General features: G+C 46.7%; 1 protein-coding gene across 8 annotated transcripts in view; it reads right to left on the bottom strand.

Moving 5' to 3' along the window:
• Positions 1 to 22,285, bottom strand: part of LOC112236291 (membrane-associated guanylate kinase, WW and PDZ domain-containing protein 2-like) — a 288,293-nt gene that overhangs the window by 75,393 nt on the left and 190,615 nt on the right. For all 8 annotated transcript variants that reach the window (XM_042297937.1, XM_042297938.1, XM_042297931.1 and 5 more), the window contains 4 exons: positions 15,885 to 16,004; positions 9,826 to 10,041; positions 6,203 to 6,434; positions 4,338 to 4,417 (listed from right to left, as the gene is read on the bottom strand). In XM_042297937.1, coding sequence (XP_042153871.1) covers positions 4,338 to 4,417; positions 6,203 to 6,434; positions 9,826 to 10,041; positions 15,885 to 16,004 — 648 coding nt within the window. The remainder of the gene's footprint in view (positions 1 to 4,337; positions 4,418 to 6,202; positions 6,435 to 9,825; positions 10,042 to 15,884; positions 16,005 to 22,285) is intronic.

Here is a 22,285-nt window from a genome sequence, read left to right as displayed (position 1 = left end):
TGGAGGAATGGGATTGGAGGTACCCAGATTAACATCTCGTAGCATGGAACGTCCGGACTGGAGGAATGGGATTGGAGGTACCCAGATTAACATCTCGTAGCATGGAACGTCCGGACTGGAGGAATGGGATTGGAGGTACCCAGATTAACATCTCGTAGCATGGAACGTCCTGACTGGAGTAATGGGATTGGAGGTACCCTGATGAACTAGATCAGGGATGGGCAGTTTTGATAGGGGTGGGGCCACAAAAAATTTGAAGTCATCCATACTGCCCCCTCACACATATTGTGAGCAGAACATTTTAGTGGCCCCCCCTTTTGACAGCGGAGATTTGTTTGTTTGTTTGTTTCAAAGAAAAGTGCAGTTCTACATATTTTGCCATGAAGCAGAGAGAAGATTTAGCAATTGTATAAGGATTTGTTATTTATGTTATTTCACCTTTATTTAACCAGGTAGGCCAGTTGAGAACAAGTTCTCATTTACAACTGTGACCTGGCCAAGATAGAGCAAAGCAGTGTGACACAAACAACACAGAGTTACACATGGAATAAACAAATGTACAAAAATCTACATTTCATGTAATTCTGCTCATTTTGACAGGATGCAGAGGAAAATGAGCTGCTCTCAGTTTTTAATCTGACATCTGAGTGAGACTGACTAACAAAGTCAATAGCTTGCCTCTAAACTAACCTAGCAATCACATTTTTTTGCTGACATTGACTGACAATCAGTGACTGACATAAGAGAAAAAGTGATCTGAGGGCTTCAAAAGGGAGGCTGCCAGTTGCCCATACCTGAACTATGGTGGTTTCCTGGGATTCATCTTCCTAAGACATTCTCTTTGTTTCCTCTTTCTTGTCATCTTCCAAATTGGTCAACTATCTTCCTGTCTCCTTCATTCTCCTGCTTATATTTTGGATGGCCTCAGAATACTGGAGCCCTACTGTCTGTGTATATACAGTATGTGTGTGTGTGTGTGGGGGGGGGTGATTGTGAGAAAACTGTGGCTGTGTGAGTAAGTGTTTATCAGACAGACATGATTGACTAAGCTGGGTTCAGATAGGATGATTCACTCCACAAATGAGACCTTATCTTGAACCTGCTGACTGTCTATGTGTCTGATATGAGCTCCATTCTCCTTAGCCTGACTGTCTCTGTGTATGATATGAGCTCCATTCTCCTCAGCCTGACTGTCTCTGTGTCTGATATGAGCTCCATTCTCCTCAGCCTGACTGTCTCTGTGTCTGATATGAGCTCCATTCTTCTCAGCCTGACTGTCTCTGTGTCTGATATGAGCTCCATTCTCCTCAGCCTGACTGTCTCTGTGTCTGATATGAGCTCCATTCTCCTCAGCCTGACTGTCTCTGTGTCTGATATGAGCTCCATTCTCCTCAGCCTGACTGTCTCTGTGTCTGATATGAGCTCCATTCTCCTCAGCCTGACTGTCTCTGTGTCTGATATGAGCTCCATTCTCCTCAGCCTGACTGTCTCTGTGTCTGATATGAGCTCCATTCTCATCAGCCTGACTGTCTCTGTGTCTGAGAGCTCCATTCTCCTCAGCCTGACTGTCTCTGTGTCTGATATGAGCTCCATTCTCATAAGCCTGACTGTCTCTGTGTCTGATATGAGCTCCATTCCCATCTGCCTGACTGTCTCTGTGTCTGATATGAGCTCCATTCCCATCAGCCTGACTGTCTCTGTGTCTGATATGAGCTCCATTCCAATCAGCCTGACTGTCTCTGTGTCTGATATGAGCTCCATTCCAATCAGCCTGACTGTCTCTGTGTCTGATATGAGCTCCATTCCCATCTGCCTGACTGTCTCTGTGTCTGATATGTTCTCCATTCCCTTCAGCCTGACTGTCTCTGTGTCTGATATGAGCTCCATTCCCTTCAGCCTGACTGTCTCTGTGTCTGATATGAGCTCCATTCCAATCAGCCTGACTGTCTCTGTGTCTGATATGAGCTCCATTCCAATCAGCCTGACTGTCTCTGTGTCTGATATGAGCTCCATTCCCATCTGCCTGACTGTCTCTGTGTCTGATATGAGCTCCACTCCCATCTGCCTGACTGTCTCTGTGTCTGATATGTTCTCCGTTCCCTTCAGCCTGACTGTCTCTGTGTCTGATATGAGCTCCATTCCCTTCAGCCTGACTGTCTCTGTGTCTGATATGAGCTCCATTCCAATCAGCCTGACTGTCTCTGTGTCTGATATGAGCTCCATTCCAATCAGCCTGACTGTCTCTGTGTCTGATATGAGCTCCATTCCCATCTGCCTGACTGTCTCTGTGTCTGATATGTTCTCCATTCCTTCAGCCTGACTGTCTCTGTGTCTGATATGTTCTCCATTCCAATCAGCCTGACTGTCTCTGTGTCTGATATGAGCTCCATTCCAATCAGCCTGACTGTCTCTGTGTCTGATATGAGCTCCATTCCAATCAGCCTGACTGTCTCTGTGTCTGATATGAGCTCCATTCCAATCAGCCTGACTGTCTCTGTGTCTGATATGAGCTCCATTCCCATCTGCCTGACTGTCTCTGTGTCTGATATGAGCTCCATTCCCATCTGCCTGACTGTCTCTGTGTCTGATATGACCTCCATTCCCCTCCACCTTACGATGCTGCTATACCCCTGTCTACTACTCAACACATAAATCTTACCCAGATGAGGGAGAGATAGAGATAATGAGAGAGATAGAGCAGGGAGAGAGAAGGGGTGATAGGAGAAAGATGGAGGGTGAGACTGATGGGGAAGATAGAGCAGGAGATGGGACGAGATGGAGAGAATGAGACAGGGGAACAGAGCGATGAGTGTGAGAAAAAGAGAGGTAGAAGAAGAGAAAAAAAGAAGAGTGAGAGAGAGAGGGAAGACAGAGTGGGAGACATAAAGGGAGAGAGAGAGGGAAGACAGTGGGAGACAGCTGGGAGAGCGAGAGAAAGAGAGAGAGTGGGAGACAGCTGAGAGAGAGAGAGAGAGAGAGAGAGAGAGAGGGAGACAGCTGAGAGAGAGAGAGAGAGAGAGAGAGGGGAGACAGCTGAGAGAGAGAGAGAGAGAGAGAGAGAGAGAGAGAGAGAGAGAGAGAGGGGGAAGACAGTGGGAGACAAAGGGAGAGAGAGAGGGAAGACAGTGGGAGACAGCTGGGAGAGAGAGAGAAAGAGAGAGAGTGGGAGACAGCTGGAGAGAGAGAGAGAGAGAGAGAGAGGGAAGACAGAGTGGGAGACAAAAAGGGAGAGAGAGAGGGAAGACAGTGGGAGACAGCTGGGAGAGAGAGAGAAAGAGAGAGAGTGGGAGACAGCTGAGAGAGAGAGAGAGAGAGAGAGAGAGAGAGAAGACAGAGTGGGAGACAGCTGGGGAAGAGAGAGGGAGACATATGAGAGAGAGAGAGAGAGAGAGAGAGGGGGAAGACAGAGTGGGAGACAGATGAGAGAGAGAGAGACACACACGAGAGAGAGAGAGAGACACACGAGAGAGAGAGAGAGAGAGAGAGAGAGAGAGAGAGAGAGACAGACAGAGCGAGAGATGAGAGAGAGAGAGAGAGAGAGAGAGAGAGAGTGAGACGAGAGAGATAGAGTGTGAGAGGGGCTTCAGGGTTGGAGAGATAGAGGATTCGGCTTCAGACTCCCGCGCTATCAATGCCGGAAATCACTCAAAAGCACATTGCTGAATGGAGAAAAATGAGAGCGAGATTTTTCAGGATGCGAAAACATCCTATTCCTCACCTCATGGTCATAGGCTGTATCTCTTCTGCAATACTATATTACTGCATAGCGTCTTCTTTCCCCATCAGTCTCCTTACTCTTCCTCTCTTAGTCAAACCATCTGAATGACACTCTCTCTCCTTCCGCCCTGCTGCCTGTTTGTGCGTCAGTGTGTGTATGTGTGTGTGTTTGTGTCTGTGTGTGTAGTGTCCATTCTGTGGTGGTGCATAGCTCCCTACTCCCAGTGGGGGATAAAGAGGTCTCTGTTAACCACCCTACCCACTCCCCCAGTCCCTCTACAGGGGCTAAAAGTAGCACCATCTCCACACAGGTCAGGTAACAGAACACGGTTATAAAGACACTGTACACATCTACAAGTGTCAGACAAGGACCCCAAATAAACCACTGTCCTCAGTGACTGATGACTATTCATATATAATGGTATACGGCAACACCCATCCTTTCAGCTTTCGGATCAAAACACTGAAGATATTGCAAACCGCCATCAGACGATGAATAGATACTAATGATTTGGACCCAAAAAGGAATTCAAAGGTTTTACGGGAGAGAGTTGAGAGACTTTGAAAAGAGGAGAGAGAGTTGAGAGACTTTGAGAGAGCGAGAGAAGAGAGACACTTACCGTCCTCTTTGCATTCTTCTGGTGGCTTCGCCTTCTTCGCCAGCCGCGGGTCCAGCCACGACGTCGTCTTGGTGTTGTGGCTTGACGAGAGAGAAAAGGAGAGACAGTGACAGGAAGAGAGAGAGAGACCCAGTGAGGGAGGAGATTCTCAATTCAGCATCATTTCAGAGAAAAAGAGACGTTCCCCTGTGTGCCCACCCTCTAAACTGTCTGGCGAGAAGAAAAACCCCTTTAGGTTAACAAAATGGCAATCGATACTTTTAATTTGCACACTGTTTCTCATTAGTGCAGGGAAGGATGGAGGGATGGCGGGAGAAGGGGAGAGGTGTGAGTGATAGAGCTGAACAGCTGTGGGCTTGGCAGGATCAACACTGCGGGCTGTAAAACTGGACTGTGATCAGATGAGAGGCGGTGCCAAGGAAACTTCAATGGATCTCTTTATCGCATCTGAGGACATAATGCCCTCCCTTGAAGAGATGACAGGACAAGAGGGGAAGGGAGGGAGGGAAACGTGGCTACAGGAAAGCGGGACAAGCTGCCGAAAAAATGATCCCGAATCCACCTTTGGGAGGGGACACAGCACTACTTGAAAATCTCAGGTGATGAAATGCCTCTCTCTCTCTCTCTCTCTCTCTCTCTCTCTCTCTCTCTCTCTCTCTCTCTCTCTCTCTCTCTCTCAATTCAATTCAATTCAATTCAAGGGCTTTATTGGCATGGGAAACATGTGTTAACATTGCCAAAGCAAGTGAGGTAGATAATATATAAAGTGAAATAAACAATAAAAATTAACAGTAGACATCACACATACAGAAGTTTCAAAAGTTTCTCTCTCTCTCTCTCACTCTCTCTCTCTCACTCTCACTCTCACTCTCTCTCACTCTCTCTCTCTCTCTCTCTCTCAGAGGAGGATTCTGGATAAACAAATTGATCGAATTTGGAGACAAATCAAAGGGAGCCATCCCGTTGGCATCTGGTACCGCCTTGGCGGTACAAATTCGGCGGCTAAACGCGTTAGCACACAACGTTCCAGATTGATTCATCTAGATGTAGGAACACTCAGGGCCTGGGTGGATGAGACATACAGAGACCTAGTCTAGTCTACAGTGGGTGGAATTAACAGTCTGCCTCTGTGGAGGAGAGGATACACAAGAAGTATGTGACCGGCTGACTGGCTGGCTGACCGGCTGACCGAACGGCTAACTGACCGGCTGACTGACTGGCAGACAACTACATTAAAACTAACCCTGCTGGATGTTTTCTCTGCTACTCTATTATACGACACAATGAAAGGCAGTCCTCTGGGAATCGGTTGATGTTTCTGTCACATAAATTCAAACGATTGTTAATTTCCTAAAGGATTCTGTAATAACCTGCCTATTGACTGATGGACACACACAGACAGGCACATACACACTCACACAGTCAGAAGACGTTTAAATATTAATCAAATGTAAGAGAAAGACAACTCACCTCTACAATTATATTGTAGCAGTAAAAATCTAACAGGTCCAATGTAAATCTGTTGTAAAATAGCTCCAATACAGCTGGCCACACGGAACAATAGAATTCATTACCGTGGGAGTGAGTGTTCTTGTGTGTGTGTGTGTGTGTGCGTGTGTGTGTGTGTGCATGTGTGTGTGCATGTGAAAGCTGCTTAAAATACTTGGGCAACTTTACCTTCTATTCTCCCTGGCGAAACATTGCATGGACAAGAACGTCTAAATCTCATGACAACAACAGTCAACTATTTGGCTGCTGTTGGCTGTCTGTTTGTGTGTGTGCTTGCGTGTGCGTGTGTGTGCGTGTGTGTGTGTGTGTGTGCATTGGGATAATTTGACGCCGTTCTCTTCAGCGCAGACACTTACTCGATAAAGTACACCTCTCCCTTCTCTGTGTAGGCCATCTCCCAGTTCTCTGGCAGGGGGCCAAGCTCACTCTCATTCTCATCTGGCTTGGGGGGCGACTTGGCTAGCTCGCCCCCCTCCTCCTGGGGGACCTCGTTGTTAGGGGTGGTGGGGGTATCGGTGGGGGGACAGGTCTGGGTGGGGACGTCCCCCGAGGAGACATCTGTACTCTTGTCTTCATGTTCACTGGACTCTGAGAAGGAGAAGTGAATGACAGGTGAGTCAGAGCTGACATTACTACTGGAGGAACAGGGGAGGGAAGAGAGGAGGAGGGAAGAGGAGAGGGGAGAGAGGAGGAGAGATGGGGAGAGTTGAGAGGGGAGGAGGGAAGGGGAGAGTTGAGAGGGGAGGAGGGAAAGGTAGAAGTGAGAGAGGGAGGAGGGAAGGGTAGAGGGGAGAGGGGAGAGGGGAGGGGGAAGAGGAGAGGGGAGAGATGAGGAGTGAAGGGGAGAGGGGAGGGGAGGAGGGAAGGGTAGAGGGGAGGGGAGAGGAAGAGTGAAGGGGAGAGGGGAGGAGGGAAGGTGAGAACGGAGAGAGGAGGAGGGAAGGGGAGAGTTGAGAGGGGAGGAGGGAAAGGGGAGGGGAGAGGAGGGAAGGGTAGAGGGGAGGGAGGAGGAGGGAAAGGTAGAAGGGAGAGAGGAGGAGGGAGCGGAGAGAGGGGGCAGCGTGATTGAGTGCCAAGGAAAAAGAGATGGAACGAGATAAAAAGAAAGATAGAGAGGATTTCAAATAGGGAGAGGGTGGCAATTACACACGGACAGAAATAGAGAGATAGACAGACAGATAAAGAGAGCGAGCAAGAGAGAGTAAGGATACCGAGCAGAGAGAGATGGAGAGTGATTGAAAGAGAGAGGGAAATAGACAGAGAGAGCAGAGTGAGAGAGGTGGCAGGCAGAGGGGATTGAAAGAAAGTGGAGCTGATGACGTGTCCTAGTTTGAGTTGTGGCGCTTGGTTGGGCCGTCCCAGAGGACAGCCACAGCAGCAGGCAGAGGTAGGGAGGGAGAGCTCATCTATGGAGCTATCTGCTCACATCATACTGCCTGCTCTATCGATCTCTCTCTCTCTCTCTTTCACTCTCTCCCTTTCCCCCAACCTGTATATGCACTGTCCATACACTCAGTAACAGAAAACTACAGTGCAGCTCTAGGATGAATACTCGACATCAAATCTTTCCCAGCTTTGTTCACATAGCCCAATGAATAGCAGAGTTACTGTGAGAAAGTACAGCAACATGAAACTACTCCAGTCCTGTAGCTCAAGTGCATTTATATGAGTTACCCGACCAGATCATTAGACTCCTCCAGTCCTATAGGTCAACGGCATTTACAGTGCCTTGCAAAAGTATTGACGTTTTTGTATTTTGGTGTATTACAATCTGTAATTTAAATAGATTTTTATTTGGATTTCATGTAATGGACATACACAAAATAGTCCAAATAGTCCAACTGAAAGGTTGTATTCCCCTCCTTTCCTATGAAGCCCCTAATTAAGATCTGGTTCAACCAATTACCTTCAGAAGTCACATAATTAGTTCAATAAAGTCCACCTGTGTGCATTCTAAGTGTCACATGATCTGTCACATGATCTTAGTATATATACACCTATTCTGAAAGGCCCCAGAGTCTGGGGGTACCACCAAGCAAGCAGCACCATGAAGACCAAGGAGCTCTCCAAACAAGTCAGGGACAAAGTTGTGGAGAAGTGGGTTATAAAAAAATATCAGAAACTTTGAACATCCCAAGAGCGCCGTTAAATCCATTATTAAAAAATGGAAAGAATATGGCACCACAACAAACCTGCCAAGAGAGGGCCGCACACCAAAGCTCATGGACCAGGCAAGGAGGGCATTAATCAGAGAGGCAAACAAAGAGACCAAAGATAACCCTGAAGGAGCTGCAAAGTATCTGTCCATAGGACCACTTTAAGCCGTACACTTCACAGAGCTGGGCTTTACAGAATAGTGTCCAGAAAAAAAGCCATTGCTTAAAGAAAAAAATAAGCAAACACATTTGGTGTTCGCCAAAAGGCATGTGGGAGACTCCCCAAACATACGGAAGAAGGTACTCTGGTCAGATTAGACAAACTTTGCTTTTTGGCCATCAAGGAAAACACTATGCCTGGCGCAAACCCAACACCGCTCATCACCGCGAGAACACCATGTTTTTCATTGGCAGGGACTGGGAAACTGGTCAGAATTGAAGGAATGATGGATGGCGCTAAAGACAGGGACATTCTTGAGGGAAATCTGTTTCAGTCTTCAAGAGATTTGAGATTGGGACGGAGGTTCACCTTCCAGCAGGACAATGACCCTAAGCATACTGCTAAAGCAACACTCAAGTGGATTAAGGGGAAACATTTAAATGTCTTGGAATGGCCTAGTCAAAGTTCAGACCTCAATCCAATTGAGAATCTGTGGTATGACTTAAAGATTGCTCTACACCAGCAGAACCCATCCAACTTAAAGGAGCTGGAGCAGTTTTGCCTTTAAGAATGGGCAAAAATCCCAGTGGCTAGATGTGCCAAGCTTATAGAGACATACCCCAAAAGACTTGCAGCTGTAATTGCTGCAAAAGGTGGCTCTACAAATAGTGAATAGTTATGCATGCTCAAGTTCTGTGTTTTTGTCTTATTTCTTTCACAATAAAAAATATATAGCATCTTGAAAGTGGTAGGCATGTTGTGTGAATCAAATGATACAAGCCCCGCCAAAAATCAATTTTAACTGCAGGTTGTGTAATGCAACAGAATAGGAACAATGCCAAGGGGGTTGAATACTTTCGCAAGCCACTGTATATGGCTTACCTGACCAGAACATACAGTATAATGAATAGGTTGATCAATAATAATGGATTGCATATATAATGTAAAGCCATTTTCGAAAGGTCTCAAAAGGTTTTACTAAATAACTACCGCAACAGTGTCATTTATTTTTACATTAAGAAATGTCAAGTCAAAATGAATGATACTATTTTGTTTCATGGCTTACATAGGGTTTCTCCGTTTTTATATTAAGTTAGACAGCCAGCATCTTTGCTCCTAGTTGAGAGTAATGACTGTGATGTGGCTTGCATTGATCCAGTAAATCTGCTTAGTGGAACCCCACGCTTGATTTGATCACAGCCTCCAGGCGATGTTTCTCTGTGTCGGCGCGGGGGGTGGAATCTAGCCTCTGGCTATGTGACGTAGACTAAGTGTACTGTGATCTGATCTAATGACTGGGAGGTGGGATGAGATGGGATACAGTGTAAAGCTGTTGTCTCTGAACACTATCAGTTCTGCTACATAGGATGATTGCGGGATGTACTCATGCTATTTACAGGCACTAGAACTCTCCAGTTTTTCATTTAGACTATCTATGATGATGATGCTGATGATCTGAGCTCCCTGGGAAGAGCTCCCTGTAGGCAGTTATTGTATGGGCCTGACAGAGCCGGTTGCTATGATGTAACCTAGACGATAGACTGCTGCTATGTTGTCTGATCAGATCCCAGGGATCGGTGCTATCTCATTTTGTCTGTGAACTTGTTGTCATGACGAGGATCTATTGTTGCACATCAACACTATGTCTGCGTTGGAACCTAACCTGGGGTGATGCCATTGCCGTTGCCATTGACAACGGGCCTCTCCTCTTCCTCATCCTCGGGTGGCTCGATGCCGGCCTTCTCCATGTTGCTGACCGACTTGTTCCGTTTCCTCTTCCCCTTGGAGCTGGGTCGGGCGCCCGGCAGGAGCTGATCTGTTACATTTAGCAGCAGAGGGCTGGGCTCGCACGGGGGCTTGGGGGTACCGTAATAGTTCTCTAGAGAAGAAAGGAAGGAATACTTCACATTAATGATCATTTTATATACTTAGTCAGTTATACACACATCATGTTATACTTAGGTGCTGTTGGGTGAGGTTAAAGAATCAAAATGGCCAATGTGACAGACTGACGTTTGAACTTAGGTCTCTCCATGAGACAGTGTTAGCCCCATGAGACTATGTTAGTCCCCCATGAGACAGTGCTAAACCCCATGAGACTGTGTTAGTCCCCATGAGAATGTGCTCTCCACTGGGATTCTCTGCCTCTAACACTATTACAGGGGCTGAGTCACTGGCTCACTGGTGCTCTTCCATGCCGCCCCTAGAAGGGGGGTGTATCACTTGAGTGGGTTGAGTCACTGACGTGATCTTCCTGTCTGGGTTGCCCCCCCCCCAGGCATGCGAATACTCTTGACACTTCATACACCTTTACACATACAGGTAACTGCCAACTCTCAGGACCAGAGACCTAGGACCATGCCTCAGGCCTACCTGGCATGATGACTCCTTGCTGTCCCCAGTTCACCTGGCCGTGCTGCTGCTCCAGTTTCAACTGTTCTGCCTGCGGCTATGGAGTCCTGACCTGTTCACCGGACGTTCACTGCTGTTTTCAACTCTCTAGAGACAGCAGGAGCGGTAGAGATACTCTTATCGGCTTATAGATCGGCTATGAAAAGCCAACTGACATTTACTCCTGAGGTGCTGCACCCTCGACAACTACTGTGATTATTATTATTTGACCATGCTGGTCATTTATGAACATTTGAACATCTTGGCCATGTTCTGTTATAATCTCCACCCGGCACAGCCAGAAGAGGACTGAACACCCCTCATAGCCTGGGTCCTCTCTAGGTTTCTTCCTAGGTTTTGGCCTTTCTAGGGAGTTTTTCCTAGTCACCGTGCTTCTACACCTGCATTGCTTGCTGTTTGGGGTTTTAGGCTGGGTTTCTGTACAGCACTTTGAGATATCAGCTGATCCAAGAAGGGCTATATCAATAAATTTGATTTGATTTGTTAGCCCCCCATGAGAAAGTGTTAGTCCCCCATGAGACTGTGTTAGCCCCATGAGACTGTGTTAGCCCCCAATGAGACTGTGTTAGTTCCCCATGAGACTGTGTTAGTCCCCCATGAGACTGTTAGCCCCATGAGACTGTTAGCCCCATGAGACTGTTAGCCCCATGAGACAGTGTTAGCCCCCATGAGACTGTGTTAGTCCCCCATGAGACTGTGTTAGCCCCCATGAGACTGTGTTAGTCCCCCATGAGACAGTGTTAGTCCCCCATGAGACAGTGTTAGTCCCCCATGAGACTGTGTTATGAGACAGTGTTAGTCCCCCATGAGACTGTGTTAGTCCCCCATGAGACAGTGTTAGCCCCCATGAGACAGTGTTAGTCCCCCATGAGACTGTGTTAGTCCCCCCATGAGACTGTGTTAGCCCCCATGAGACAGTGAGCCCCCATGAGACTGTGTAAGTCCCCCATGAGACTGTGTTAGCCCCCATGAGACCGTTAGCCCCATGAGACTGTGTTAGCCCCACGAGACTGTGTTAGCCCCACGAGACTGTGTTAGCCCCACGTGACTGTGTTAGCCCCACGTGACTGTATTAGCCCCACGTGACTGTGTTAGCCCCACGTGACTGTGTTAGCCCCACAAGACTGTGTTAGCCCCACGAGACTGTGTTAGCCCCACGAGACTGTGTTAGCCCCACGAGACTGTGTTAGCCCCACATGACTGTGTTAGCCCCACGTGACTGTGTTAGCCCCACGTGACTGTGTTAGCCCCACGTGACTGTGTTAGCCCCACAAGACTGTGTTAGCCCCATGTGACTGTGTTAGCCCCATGTGACTGTGCTAGCCCCATGAGACTGTGTTAGCCCCATGAGACTGTGTTAGCCCCATGAGACTGTGTTAGCCCCCATGAGACTGTGTTAGCCCCCATGAGACTGTGTTAGCCCCATGAGACTGTGTTAGCCCCATGAGACTGTGTTAGCCCCATGAGACTGTGTTAGCCCCCATGAGACTGTGTTAGCCCCCATGAGACTGTGTTAGCCCCATGTGACTGTGTTAGCCCCATGTGACTGTGTTAGCCCCATGAGACTGTGTTAGCCCCATGAGACTGTGTTAGCCTCATGGGACTGTGTGAGCCCCATGGGACTGTGTTAACCTCATGAGACTGTGTGAGCCCCATGGGACTGTGTTAGCCCCATGAGACTGTGTTAGCCCCATGAGACTGTGTTAGCCCCATGAGACTGTGTGAGCCCCATGGGACTGTGTTAACCTCATGAGACTGTGTTAGCCCCATGAGACTGTGTTAGCCTCATGGGACTGTGTGAGCCCCATGGGACTGTGTTAACCTCATGAGACTGTGGTAGTCCGCTGATCTAAAGCCTAGGTTATTACTCCTATAGTGCATCCACTTTAATAGCTACAATGCTCAGATTGAAAATTATCTGAGGATGTTTCACCTCAAATTGAAATCTCAACGTTATTAAACATGCAATATGAGTAATTTAGAGCATTTGTGCCATCTTTTCATAATAGTTATCTGTACCAAAGGACCGAGACACACATTCAAGAGTTGAACCTCAAGTCACATGGGTGAGCAGTGAGCACTGCCACTGTACAAACCTGCTTAATATGCAACACGCCTGAGTTTTGGACACATTTTGTTTGCCTTTGATGATACGTTTATAAAAAGATTTGCTTGGATGTTTTTCTCCCCTTGTTTCAAGTTAATATTCAAGCGCCAAAGTAGGGATCACAGTAGACACACAGGCACAAACGGAACATTAAATTAAACTGTCTATTTAAAGGGAAATATATTGTAAAATGAAATACCGAAAGAGAGTGAGAAGGTCATGCGGGAAGATGATGTCATTATTACATAACCCAATGGGACCAGGAGCAGGAAGTGGAAGGTCAGTTGACATCCTGGGAGTTAAAGTTCAAATAGTTCTTAAAAGTTCACACGTAAGTTTCAAGGCACGTCAAAGGGGAGGTACTCAAACACAGTCACACACTCCACAACACATATACCTACAAACACACCCACCCACATGACTTCATATTGGTAACTAAAGCCTGACACTGTCTGGCCCACACCCCAGGTTTTTCCACTAACATCACTGTTAGCCCTTTTGTGTCTGCTGGCACATCAGTGTTATCCACCAATCAATCAATCAATCACTAAACCATGCACAGATTCCTAGTGATTGAGTGTGTGCGTGTGTTGTAAATAAATAAAGAAGAAGCCTGTCTCTCTCTGGCCTCTGTGCTCTGTGTGGTCTCCCCGTCTGTCTCCCCATGGCAGAGTCTCCAGGTCCCAGCATGCAGAGCGTTTCTGGGTTCGTTCTGAACGTGCTCCCCTGGGCTCCTCCTCGCTGATGCTTTCACACATCACACACTCTGATCCTCCAGCCCCTGAGTCTGCTAGCAGAAGACTGTCTGCTAAGATCTCCTCCACACACACAGGCATGCACACATGCAAACATCCCTTGCTACAGCTTTAGCCCAGAGATACCTGGCAAAGTCCTGAGACAGCGGATGTCCTTGTTAAGCTGATGTGAGATCTGATGAAGTGTTTGAGCTCTACTCTCTGTAAACAAGGTGTGAAATGGACTGGGGGAGATATGATGTTGCCACGGCAAAGGAACCTAGTTTCCTCGAGAGCAGGCTTCAAGGCATTGCCTCTCCAATGGAGATTAGGTTCTGTAGCTAGAGAGGGTTTCTATGAGAGTGAGATTATCCTGCACCTTTCAGTGGTGCTTCAGTACTTCTGGAGGAGAACCCAGACACCCAAATATATTTTGAAAATCCAATGAGATTATTCTAATCCTGTGGATTAAGTATTAAAATGATGAACCCCAACAACACGTATGCTGCAGACAGTTGTAGGACCATGGAGAAAATAGTAGCTGGAAAGTCCTATGTAAGTTTGTATCTCAGATATTTGCTGTGGTTACAAAAAAAAGGGCCCTGTGAATTTTTGTTCACATTTCTGAGGACACCGTGAGTGACTCAAATTAAAATGAGAGAACATTGCTGTAAAAAAAGCTAATCGAACGGAAAGGCTTAAAACCACAGACTATTTTACCCTGCTGCTGCCTAAAATCTAAAATTTCAGTCAGACTTTCCGGGAAATCAAATCTAAAATGCACAAAAACAGCATGCCACATTCTTCAAACATTCCTAGACAAACTGAAGACAACCTCCAGTAGTATGCTACAATGCTAAATTAGTTGCATACCTTACTATTAGCTAAATGAAAGCCAAGAGACACACTGACCCATCCCCTGACCTTCCCAAGCAAGGCTTTTGTAATGATGAAAATCCAACACTGTGGATAACATTAACCTGGCAGTGTAGGACCTGACAGCCAGATTGTATCAGCTTGAGATGACTTTTCTCTGCCTTCCTCACACAAAAGAAAACAGTGATCTCTCCATCTCTTTAAGGGCTTTATTGGCATGGGAAGCATATGTTTACATTGCCAAAGCATGGAAAATAGATAGAGGTCCCGGGGTTAAAGTACAAAAGGGAAAATAAATAAACATTAATATGGGTTGTATTTACAATGGTGGATGTTCTTCACTGGCTGCCCTTTACTTGTGGCAACAGGTCACACATCTTGCTGCTGTGATGGCACACTGTGGTATTTCACCCAATAGATATGGGAGTTTATCAAAATTGGGTTTGCTTTTCCAGTTCTTTGTGGGTCTGTGTAATCTGAGGGAAATATGTGTCTCTAATATGGTCATACATTTGGCAGGTCAGTTTCCACCTCATTTTGTAGGCAGTGTACACATAGCCTGTCTTCTCTTGAGAGGCAGGTCTGCCTACGGCGGCCTTTCTCAATAGCAAGGCTATGCTCACTGAGTCTGTACATAGTCAAAGCTTTCCTTAATTTTGGGTCAGTCAGTGGTCAGATATACTGCCACTGTTTACTCTGTGTTTAGGGCCAAATAGCTAGTTCTAGTTTGTTCTGTTTTTTTGTTAGTTCTTTCCAATGTGTCAAGTAATTATATTTTTGTTTTCTCATGATTTTGTTGCTGTCCTGGGGCTCTGAGGGGTCTGTTTGTGTTTGTGAACTGTGTTTGTCTCTCTCTCTCTCTCTCTCTCTCTGCCTCTCTCCTTCTCTAATTGAGCATTACATATTAAAAAGGTAAATGATGGTGGCACAGCGGTGCAGCCACCGAGAAGAGAAGAAGGGTTCTCTCTACGGAAGACGACATCCTCGGAAAAGTGATACGCGGCCTCAATCGGAGAGAGATTCTAACATCGGTCCTGGCAACCAACCGTTAAATTGACCATCTGCAATTTATTTTTCTGTCATGACAGGCGCGAGGCTGAGCGGGAGGGCTCGGCGAGGGAACAGACATGGAGTTAATGCATTATCTGTCTGTGTGGTGGAGTCCCCTGTATCTGACAGAGTGGAGAGCCAGTAGTTTAGTACACCCAGCACAGAGCCACACAGACCAGGGCAAATGGAGAGAAACTGGAGTGAGTTGTGTTTATTCTGGAGCCATTAGGGCTCAGAGGAGAGCCAGCATGGAGGAGATAGCGGAGTGGAGAGGTGTAGTGCTGTTGTGGGGTGTGTGTGCGAGAGTGTGATTTCTCCACTCTGATTAAAACAGCTTTTCTGTAATCTATGTTATGATGTCACAGTGATGTGTGAGAGCTGTCTAAATGCACACAACTCATTCTTCTCTGTCAGAGAGTGGAAGGATGGTGGATAAACAAGCAGCTACATAATACAATTATTCCAACAAGCAATTGAACAAAATCCCCCCCCCAAAAAAACAAACATGATACACCCCCACAAAAGTGAAAAGCTTGCTTTTACCTTCATAAGTTCCGCTCTCTAGTAAGGCTCCACTTTTCTCCAATTCCATAAACCGATCAACAGTCACAAAGTTGTAGTCCACCCCCGGGACCTCTCCTTCCTTGGGCTGCCTGGTTGTGCCTATCAGAGAGGAGAGGGGAGGAGCACAGTTACACAGTTACAATCAGGGAACTTACTAAGAAACTGTGTACACCTGCATACAGGAGAGAGGAGCAGGGTAAGCATTATGACCCTTACTGTAAACTGTGTGTATCATAGAAATAGAATGAAAGAATTGTAATTCTATGGTGTGTACATCATGACAGTACATTAAAGGGCTGGGCTACAATCACCTATCCGGAACCATTTTACTGCCGATGCGGAGCCCCACCGGGCCTTCACGACTGGACTACCAATGTTATCTGCCCGAGGGAGTTATCCAACTGGCACCTCCGTCGCGACGTTACCTGAACGCCCATCTGCGGCCCGCTAATCATTAGCTGTCTTATCGGCTGCTATCTGAATAGGTCTATCGGACTATTTTTCTTGGGTCACTACAACTATATCTGTTTTGCCAATTGGATCCACTCTACCACACGGAACCCCACTAATCTACCAACGGAAACGCACGAGGTGGCTAAAAACAGACATCCATCCTATGCTAGCTTGCTACCGATGACCCGGCTAGCTGTCTGATTCGCGGTTACCCCAACCAACCTCACTACTGACTGGACCCTTATGATCACTCGACTAAACATGCCTCTCCTTAATGTCAATATGCCTTGTCCATTGCTGTTCTGGTTAGTGTTTATTGGCTTATTTCACTGTAGAGCCTCTAGCCCTGCTCATTATACCTTATCCAACTTTTCAGTTCTACCACCCACACATGCGATGACATCACCTGGTTTCAATGATGAAACAAATGCATTGTTTCTAGAGACAATATCTCTCCCATCATCACTCAATACCTAGGTTTACCTCCACTGTATTCACATCCTACCATACCTTTGTCTGTACATTATACCTTGAAGCTATTTTATCGCCCCCAGAAACCTCCTTTTACTCTCTGTTCCAGACGTTCTAGACGACCAATTCTCATAGCTTTTAGCCGTACCCTTATCCTACTCCTCCTCTGTTCCTCTGGTGATGTAGAGGTGAATCCACGCCCTGCAGTGCCTAGCTCCACTCCTATTCCCCAGGGGCTCTCTTTTGATGACTTCTGTAACCGTAATAGCCTTGGTTTCATGCATGTTAACATTAGAAGCCTCCTCCCTAAGTTGTTGTATTCACTGCTTTAGCACACTCTGCCAACCCGGATGTTCTAACCGTGTCTGAATCCTGACTTAGGAAGACCACCAAAAATTCTGAAATCTCCATCGCTAACGACAATATTTTCAGACAAGATAGAACGGCCAAAGGGGGCGGTGTTGCAATCTACTGCAAAGATAGCCTGCAGAGTTCTGTCCTACTATCCAGGTCTGTACCCAAACAATTTGAACTTCTACTTTTAAAAATCCACCTCTCTAAAAACAAGTCTCTAACCGTTGCCGCCTGCTATAGACCACCCTCTGCCCCCAGCTGTGCTCTGGACACCAAATGTGAACTGATTGCCCCCCATCTATCTTCAGAGCTCGTGCTGCTAGGCGACATAAATTGGAACATGCTTAACACCCAAGCCATCTTACAATCTAAGCTTGATGCCCTCAATCTCACACAAATTATCAATGAACCTACCAGGTACCACCCCAAAGCCGTAAACACGGGCACCCTCATAGATATCATCCGCACCAGCTTGCCCTCTAAATAAACCTCTGCTGTTTTCAACCAAGATCTCAGCAATCATTGCCTCATTGCCTGCATCCGTAATGGGTCAGCGGTCAAACAACCTCCACTCATCACTGTCAAACGCTCCCTGAAACACTTCAGCGAGCAGGCCTTTCTAATCGACCTGGCCGGGGTATCCTGGAAGGATATTGATCTCATCCTATCAGTAGAGGATGCCTGGTTATTTTTTTTAAATGCCTTCCTAACCATCTTAAATAAGCATGCCCCATTCAAGAAATTTAGAACCAGGAACAGATGTAGCCCTTGATTCTCTCCAGACCTGACTGCCCTTAACCAACACAAAAACATCCTATGGCGTTCTGCATGAGCATCGAACAGCCCCCGTGATATGCAACTTTTCAGGGAAGCTAGAAACAAATATACACAGGCAATTAGAAAAGCCAAGGCTAGCTTTTTCAAGTAGAAATTTGCTTCCTACAACACAAACTCAAAAACGTTCTGGGACACTAAGGTCCATGGAGAATAAGAACACCTCCTCCCAGCTGCCCACTGCACTGAGGATAGGAAACACTGTCACCACCGATAAATCCACTATAATGGAGAATTTCAATAAGCATTTTTCTACTGATGTTCTGAAAGAGCTGCAAAATCTGGACCCCTACAAATCAGCTGTGCTAGACAAAATGGACTCTTTCTTTCTAAAATTATCTGACGAAATTGTTGCAACCCCTATTACTAGCCTGTTCAACCTCTCTTTCGTGTCGTCTGAGATTCCCAAAGATTGGAAAGCAGCTGCGGTCATCCCCCTCTTCAAAGGGGGGGACACTCTTGACCCATACTGTATACAGACCTATATCTATTCTGCCCTTTCATAGGCCTTCGAAAGCCAAGTCAACAAACAGATTACCGACCATTTCAAATTCCACCATACCTTCTCCGCTATGCAATCTGGTTTCAAAGCTGGTCATGGGTGCACCTCAGCCACGCTCAAGGTCCTAAATGATATCTTAACTGCCATTGATAAGAAACAATACTGTGCAGCCATATTCATTGACCTGGCCAAGGCTTTCGACTCTGTCAATCACCACATCCTCATGAGCAGACTCGATAGCCTTGGTTTCTCAAATGATTGCCTCGCCTGGTACACCAACTACTTCTCTGATTGAGTTCAGTGTGTCAAATCGGAGGGCGTGTTGTCCGGGCCTCTGGCAGTCTCTATGGGAGTGCCACAGGGTTCAATTCTTGGACCGACTCTCTTCTCTGTATACATCAATGATGTCGCTCTTGCTGCTGGTGAGTCTCTGATCCACCTCTATGCAGACGACGCCATTCTGTATACTTCTGGCCCTTCTTTGGACACTGTGTTAACAACCCTCCAGACGAGCTTCAATGCCATACAACTCTCCTTCCGTGGCCTCCAACTGCAGCTTAAATACAAGTAAAACTAAATGCATGCTCTTCAACCGATCGCTGCCTGCACCTGCCTTCCTGTCCAACATCACCAACATCACTACTCTGGATGGTTCTGACTTAGAATATGTGGACAACTACAAGTACCTAGGTGTCTGGTAAGACTGTAAAGTCTCCTTCCAGACTCACATCAAACATCTCCAATCCAAAGTTAAATCTAGAATTGGCTTCCTATTTCGCAACAAAGCATCCTTCACTCATGCTGCCAAACATACCCTTGTAAAACTGACCATCCGACCCTCGACTTCGGGCAATGTCATTTACAAAATAGCCTCCAATACCCTACTCAATAAATTGGATGCAGTCTATCACAGTGCCATCCGCTTTGTCACCAAAGCCCCATATACTACCCACCACTGCGACCTGTATGCTCTCGTTGGCTGGCCCTCGCTTCATACTCGTCGCCAAACCCACTGGCTCCATGTCATCTACAAGACCCTGCTAGGTAAAGTCCCCCCTTATCTCAGCTTGCTGATCACCATAGTAGCACCTAACTGTAGCACGCGCTCCAGCAGGTATATCTCTCTGGTCACCCCCAAAACCAATTCTTCCTTTGTCCGCCTCTCCTTCCAGTTCTCTGCTGCCAATAACTGGAACGAACTACAAAAATCTCTGAAACTGGAGACTCATATCTCCCTCACTAGCTTTAAGCACCAGCTGTCAGAGCAGCTCACAGGTTACTGCACCTGTACATAGCTCATCTATAATTTAGCCCAAACAACTACCTCTCCCCCTACTGTATTTATTTATTTATTTTGCTCCTTTGCACCCCATTATTTCTATCTCTACTTTGCACATGCTTCCACTGCAAATCTACCATTCCAGTGTTTTACTTGCTATATTGTATTTACTTCGCCACCATGGCCTTTTTTTGGCCTTTACCTCCCTTATCTCACCTCATTTGCTCACATTGTAAATAGACTTATTTTTCTACTGTATTATTTACTGTTTTATTCCATGTGTATCTCTGTGTTGTTGTATGTGTCGAACTGCTTTGCTTTATCTTGGCCAGATCGCAATTGTAAATGAGAACCTGTTCTCAACTTGCCTACCTGGTTAAATAAAGGTGAAATAAATCAAATCAAATAAAGGGATACTTTGGGATTCTGGTTAATGAGTCAGATGAAGTCATGGATACCATTTTTATGTCGATGTGTCCATTATGAAGGAAGTTAGTGGTAGTTTTGCGAGCCAATGCTAGTTAGCTAATAAAACTCCCTTTAACGTCCTTCATACGGGACACAGAGACATACAAATGGAATGAAGTAGATAAAGGGCTTCATTGCCAAAATTCCGAAGTATCCCTTTGAAATCCTACTTTGAAAACCTCAGCATCTCATAAAGAATCAGAACAGAACGGCCGATTAAGGACAAGCTGACCCTGAATCAGTTATATTCATGTATTCTGAACGGGTTGCACATTTGAATTCAACTGAATACTTAAGCGCTGTCCTTTGGGATGATGAGCGATGAGTCCTTCACTAGGTAATGTTACAGGAAGGTTTCAGCTGAGTGATGCAACTCCAACAAAGAGGAGAGAAATAAGTTCAATCTGCATGCAGAGTGTCAACACTTCTCAAAGACAGTAGACACAGAGCCTCTACACAACCTCACAGGGCTGCTGTCTACATGTTATTGCGAGTAAGACGAGAATGCTAGCCTGCTAAATTCTAACAGTGGCACCCTTTTAATCATGTTAGCATTAGCATAAGTGGCTAGTTCTCGACACATTTGCCAGTCGATTAAGAGCATTGGGCCAGTAACCGAAAGGTCGCTGGTTAGAATCTCAGAGCCAGGGCCTCCCGAGTGGCGCAGTGGTCTAAGGCACTGCATCACAGTGCTGGCTGTTCCACTAGAAATTCTGGGTTTGAGTCCAGGCTCTGTCACAGCTGGCAGCGACTGGGAGACCCATGGGACTGCGCACAATTGGCCCAGCGCCGTCCGGGTTAGGGGAGGGTTTGGCTGGTAGGGATGTCCCATCGTGCACTAGCGACTCCTGTGGCGGGCCGGGCGCAGTGCACGCTGACACGGTCGCCAGGTGCACAATATTTCCTCCGACACATTGGTACGGCTGGCTTCCGGGTTAAGTGGGCATTGTGTCAAGAAGCAGTACGGCTTGGTTGGGTCGTGTTTCGGAGGACGCACGGCTCTTACCCTTCGAGTCCATACGTTGACTGTTTCAAGACTGTAACTACCAATTGGATACCACAAAATTGGGGAGAAAAGGGGGTAAAAGTTTTTTTATTTGTATAAGCAAGGCTCAAGGGCATAATTGCTCCTGTAAGTCACTCTGGATAAGAGAGTCTGCTAAATGATCCAAAAATCCCAAAATGTAAATGTAAATCATATGTTTTACAAACTCTCTCTCCTAAGCATAGTGCATGTTTGAAAGACAGCTGTAATTTCCAGTCAGTGTTGTGTTGTGGAGGATAGGATGCTAAAGGTATATCAAGGTATAAATTAGTTCATAAACGCTCCTGCTAGTGCAGTGTGCTAATTAGCCTGTTCGAGCACCAGAGGTTAGGCTAATTGATGCTGGCTGTGATAGCTCCAAGGTACTCCATCCCTGAGGTGTTAAACAGCTTATTCTCATATCCGTGCTAACACTGTTGTAAAAGCCTGGCCTATGGCAGCATTTGGTGCTGGAGGAGCCTGGCATATGGCAGCCTTTGGTGCTGGATGAGCCTAAGGCAGCCTTTGGTGCTGAAAGAACCTGGCCTATGGCAGCCTTTGATACTGTAGAGTCTGGCATATGACAGACTTTGGTGCTGGATGAGCCTAAGGCAGCCTTTGGTGCTGGAAGAATCTGGCCTATGGCAGCCTTTGATACTGTAGAGTCTGGCCTATGGCAGCCTTTGGCGCTGGAAGAGCCTGGCCTATGGCCGCTTTTGATACTGTAGAGCCTGGCCTATGGCAGCCTTTAGTGCTGGAAGAGCCTGGCCTATGGCAGCCTTTGGTGCTGGGAGAGCCTGGCCTATGGCAGCCTTTGGTGCTGGAAGAGCCTGGCCTATGGCCGCTTTGATACTGTAGAGCCTGGCCTATGGCAGCCTTTGGTGCTGGAAGAGCCTGACCTATGGCCGCTTTTGATACTGTAGAGACTGGCCTATGGCAGCCTTTGGGTCTGTTCGATACATGTGGCATCAGACTGGCCCCAAAATGCAGATTGA

The sequence above is a fragment of the Oncorhynchus tshawytscha genome, linkage group LG15, assembly GCF_018296145.1.
Source record: "Oncorhynchus tshawytscha isolate Ot180627B linkage group LG15, Otsh_v2.0, whole genome shotgun sequence".
Classification (NCBI taxonomy): domain Eukaryota; kingdom Metazoa; phylum Chordata; class Actinopteri; order Salmoniformes; family Salmonidae; genus Oncorhynchus; species Oncorhynchus tshawytscha.
Note: the sequence above shows the minus strand (reverse complement) of the source record. Positions and strands in the feature narration are given on the sequence as shown.